At 42.9% G+C, this 4,719-nt stretch overlaps 1 protein-coding gene across 1 annotated transcript; it reads right to left on the bottom strand.

The window, feature by feature from the left end:
• Positions 1-1,205: 1,205 nt before the first annotated feature.
• Positions 1,206-4,070, bottom strand: LOC119317021 (pentatricopeptide repeat-containing protein At3g04130, mitochondrial-like). Its single transcript, XM_037591405.1, has 3 exons — positions 3,699-4,070; positions 1,566-3,018; positions 1,206-1,533 (listed from the first exon to the last, which is right to left on the bottom strand). The coding sequence occupies exons 2-3, from the start codon at positions 2,774-2,776 to the stop codon at positions 1,239-1,241; spliced, it is 1,506 nt and encodes a 501-aa protein (XP_037447302.1). The 5' UTR covers positions 2,777-3,018; positions 3,699-4,070; the 3' UTR covers positions 1,206-1,238.
• Between the last annotated feature and the right edge of the window lie 649 nt (positions 4,071-4,719).

Here is a 4,719-nt window from a genome sequence, read left to right as displayed (position 1 = left end):
GGTCTTTTGGGACACGCATCTTCCATTGCGTCATCCAATGCATTCTCTTCTTATTGTCCTTGTCACCCCATCAAAATTGCAACATCGCGTAAATAATTCCCTTACAATTTTTTTAGGAATTTTAAAGACGAGCATGGCATAAACAGGGATAGCTTGTACAACATATTTGAACAAAATTCCCTTTCCTCCCGCGAATAGCAAGTTTTCTTTCTATCCACTAATTTTCATAATAATTCAATCAATCAGGAATTTGAAACAATCACTTTTGTCCATACCCATATTTGAAATAGAGCAGTCAATCCCTCTATACATAGCAAGAATAAGTATGGAGAGAGAGGGTCTCCCTGCCTTAATCCTCTAGTAGGTTTGAAACTCGCAGTTTCTTTTGTATTAAAACGAACCCGGTACTCCACTGAGGTTACACATTGCATGATTAAATTTACCCATTTCTCTTGAAATCCAATCTGAGCATAATCTTCTTCAGAAAAGACCACTCTACTCAGTCATATACTTTGTGCATATCCAGTTTAATGGCACACAGACCCTCTTTACCATTCCTTTTTTTTCTTTATAGTATGGAAGCATTCATATGTCACTAAGATATTGTCTGTAATCATTCGTCCTGGCACAAACGCACTCTAAGTTGCGTTGATAATATCTAAAAGGATCTTCTTCAAAGGGCCGCAATCATTTCTGAAGTTATCTTGTACACAACATCGCATAGACTAATTGGTCGAAATTGAGTTACCTTTTCGCAAGATACTCCCTCCGTTTCTAAATACAAGTCTTTTCAGACATTTTAATATAAACTACATACGAATGTATATAGACATATTTTAGAGTGTAGGTTCATTCATTTTACTCCGTATGTAGTCACTTATTGGAATTTCTAAAAAGATTTATATTTAGAAACGGAGGGAGAGGGAGTAGATGACACCCACATGCGACATGGCAGGTGACCAACGCACGCGTCAGCTCGGTTGCCTGATCCTGATCTTTTACTCGGAGAACGATCAAGATTAAACCTGTGGTTTTATATGCTGATAAGTGACGACATACCAATGCACAGGGATTAATGTTTGCTTTGTCAAGTGAGGAACTCAATTATAGTGTGTGGTATATCGTATAATTGGCACAAATGTTTTAAAGCATTGCCTCATTAGTTGTCAAAGTAATGCCAAATAACGCTATCAGCTGACCACTAGAAAATCAATCATGTAGGAATATAATTCATCCAATTAAACGGAAATACCAAAACAAGTCATGTAATTTCGAATTCTTTCGACACGACCCTCCATGTTTTTCCTTTGTGCTTCATCCAAAAGCAACTCCCATGTTTTATACCTAGGCACTATCTCACTACCAACCATCTCTTCAAACAGCTGATATGCCCAGTCAGTCTCACCCACCCTGCAAAGACCATGGATCAGAAGACTGTATGTATCCACATCTAAACATAGACTTTGTTTATTGATCAGCTCATTCAACAAGTTCCGAATGGAATCAGCTTGGCCTCTTCTACTTAAAAACAGTCTGAGAATCCGTTTCGAAAAAAAAAAAAAAACAGTCTGAGAAGTGGCCGATATGTCTGAAGATCAGGCTTACAAGAGTGCGCCTCCATTTCTTTCAGCACATTGAGAGCATCTTCATCTCGGTCTTTCTGGCAAAAGATTGATATCATGGTGTTATAGGTAGCCAAACTACGGGGCACGCCATTCATTGGCATCTCCACTTGAAACACCTGGGAAGCTTCAGACAGATAGCCCGCATTACCAAGCACGTTAATCAAGGAATTGTAGAACAATGTATCGGGCTTACAGCCAGAGGACTTCATTCTATTAGATACACTCAGAGCTTCTTCGAACATATGGCATTTTGATAGTGAGGTCATGATCATAGTGAAAGTAATGACGTTTGGATGGCAGCCTTCAGAACACATCCAATCAAGAATTTCATAGACCATCCTAAAATTGTGTTGCTTGCAGTAAGCTTCAAGGACAGCAGTGTAGGTGATAACTGAAGGCGCAAACCCCCTGGCTTTCATTTCCTCAATTGTCCACTTTGCCTCCTCGATTCTACGTGCACTGCACCAGCCATGGACGAAAATGTTGAATGTGTATGCATCAGGTTGAATGTGCGGACTGAGCACGAGAAAGACCTTACGTGCTACTTCAACCTTCTTTTCTTTGCAAAGTGCATCAAGCAGAACGTTCATAGTCTCTGTATTCCTCTCCAGCCCCATGTCCTCCAGCTTATCGAACAACATGACAGCATCCTTCCATCTCCTTGCACCTGCCAGCCTCCTGATGCTCTTCGCAGCTGTCTCGACAGTCACAAGGCCTCTGCAGTGCATGTCAGACAATAGATCCCACATCCGGTCAATCTGCCTCATCTTCCCAAGCAAGTCGATCATCCGACTACAAGCATATGCCGTGTGCTTGTAATTGCCACTCAACTGTGCCCACTGAAAAAGACCAAAAGCAGATTTCCAGTCATCCCCAAACTTACACAACAAGCTGTCCACAGTGTTACTTGTAAGCTGAATTCCCGGACAGTCAACCCCAAGGGACTGAACCAAATCCTGCACATTTCCATTGCGTGCCTTCAAAAGAGAACTCCTGATCTGCGCTGCTGACGCTTCTTCCTCCTTCGTGAGGTCAATACTGTTAAGATCTCGATTCGAGTGTGTAACTGATGATAACGATAATCTACAAGGAAGGAGTAATTGCAGGGCTCTCTTAGCACCGTGGCGGCGCCAGAGACTCAGCTGAGACATCCGGTGGTAGGACTAGAAATTAGCCAGCCTGGGTGCTGAATATCACAGTCGCTAAATAATAATAGCTAACAGCAGCAAGATGAAACCATAACCAATTGCAGATACTTCCTTGAGTTCCTTCTAGTACCACCCATGTATTGCCAAAGCCTGGAATCTACCAACATCCACCCATGGCATGGCAGGAGCCAGCTCAACACAGAGTCTCTTCTGATTGGTGCTAATGGATCTGGTTCCTACATTCCCTAGTAAAAAAACAAATGATACAAGATGATATATATTAGTTCTAGTAATCAATGTGTTTGGTTTAGTGATCAGTACAGGTCAGCAGCAGCCAAGACAAGACAAAATATAGGTGGAGCTCATAGACCAAAGCAAACTTGACTGTGGCGGAACTAAACAAGATTGTCTGGGGCCAGTGGCGAATCCAGGAAGAAAATGTAGGGTGGACTCAAAGTTAGCAGTGAGAAAACTAAACGCCCTTTTGAAAAGAAAATACTCATTATCTCTGGATCCTGTCGTCCAAATTACTACTAGGTACATGTAATATTTACTGGAATATTTCTGGATTTTCTCAAAAAGATCAAATTTGAATCTTTTTAGCACATGTAGTTAAGGGAAGGGGTTCTAAATCCTTAACTGGGACAGCTTTAGGTTCAACAAGAGGAGTGCTTGAACTACTTGCATGATCATATTCGTGCTCTTCATTTTTATAGATCGGCAAATAAGTTGTATTGGATACCACATCAATTAACAGCAGCTAACAGCACATGAATTGTACTCCCTCTGTACTGAAATACTAGTAGTTGAGGAAAACTAATAAAAGTTTCCCCAGCAATAAGTATTGTGGTACAGAGGGGGTAGTAATTAACTAACAGTACATGAACTGGCTTAGCAAAATATTGAGGATTTGACTGACATGTACCTTGATTTTGCTGGATGCCGCTAGGTCGTGGGCGGTGTGCCCGCGGCTCCTGGATCCTGGCGCGGGAGCCGGCTGCTGCTTCGTAATCCCGACGCTAGGCGGCTAGGGTCCGCCGCTCAACAGCCGCTGCTGCTTGTCGTTGGCGCGCGGGGCGTGGATGATGCTTGCCGTGGGCCACAGGGCACGGGCTGCTGCTTGCCGCCGGAAAAGCTAACCACTGTCGCCGGTTCGCCGGGCGCCGGCTGCTGGTTGCCCTGCGTCCGCTCGTCGCTAGCTAGGGTTAGAGGCTCGAGCCCAGCGTTCGCTGCTCGCTAATGGCGGCTGTTCGTGTTGGAGTTGGACGAAACAGATCGTGCTGGAAAAGTGCATGGGCTGTGGGCTGCGGAGGTGGCTAATGGGCTGGAGTAAGATTGATATAGAAATATAAAATTGGTTTGTTGGATGACACGCTTCAGCCTCTTGAAAGTTGTAACCGTGGGCAACTAGCTAGGGTGTCGCGAACCAATCTATGGTTGGATGGTTGAAGGGACTGTGATATCTCCAGTTCACTAGGGTTCAAGTTATGTTGCTCACATTTATTTCTGAATTTATTTCAGGATTTTCGGCAATGCGCATTTTCGGCCTACGATGACTAACTAAATTTCAAGATAATATACCGACTCGAAATATCATAGATAGAATAGATATATAGAATTTTTGGTCGACAAATTCGAAAGAATCATTGAGTTAAAAAGGAGCAAAGAATGACAAAAACGAGACTCTACTAGTCTTCACTCTTGTGGTTTCCTCTTCCTCGGTTTCTGTTTTCTTATTCGGGATCTTGCTTTTCATGGTTCTCATCTCTGCAACTCGCGATTTTCATGAGAGAACCAAATCCAAGTTGGTGAAGATCATGATTTGGGCTGAGGTAAGTGTATGCACGTGTATATAAGCGTTTGCGTCTGTACTGTGTTAAAAAATTAGCAAGGGTGTCTCAAAAAACAAAAACTAACTAGCGAATGCTCCGTTCAGGAGCCCCGCA

The sequence above is a fragment of the Triticum dicoccoides genome, chromosome 6A (assembly GCF_002162155.2).
Source record: "Triticum dicoccoides isolate Atlit2015 ecotype Zavitan chromosome 6A, WEW_v2.0, whole genome shotgun sequence".
NCBI lineage: Eukaryota > Viridiplantae > Streptophyta > Magnoliopsida > Poales > Poaceae > Triticum > Triticum dicoccoides.
The sequence above is the reverse complement of the archived record's forward strand: the minus strand, read 5'-3'. Positions and strand labels throughout refer to the sequence as shown.

Bases quoted from the DNA above. Each gene is read 5' to 3' on its own strand.
- LOC119317021 (XM_037591405.1), bottom strand. From the start codon at position 2,776: ATGTCTCAGCTGAGTCTCTGGCGCCGCCACGGTGCTAAGAGAGCCCTG. The intron at 1,534-1,565 runs GTTTTTTTTTTT...ACGGATTCTCAG, and splicing joins TATCGGCCACTTCTCAGACT to ACTGTTTTTAAGTAGAAGAG.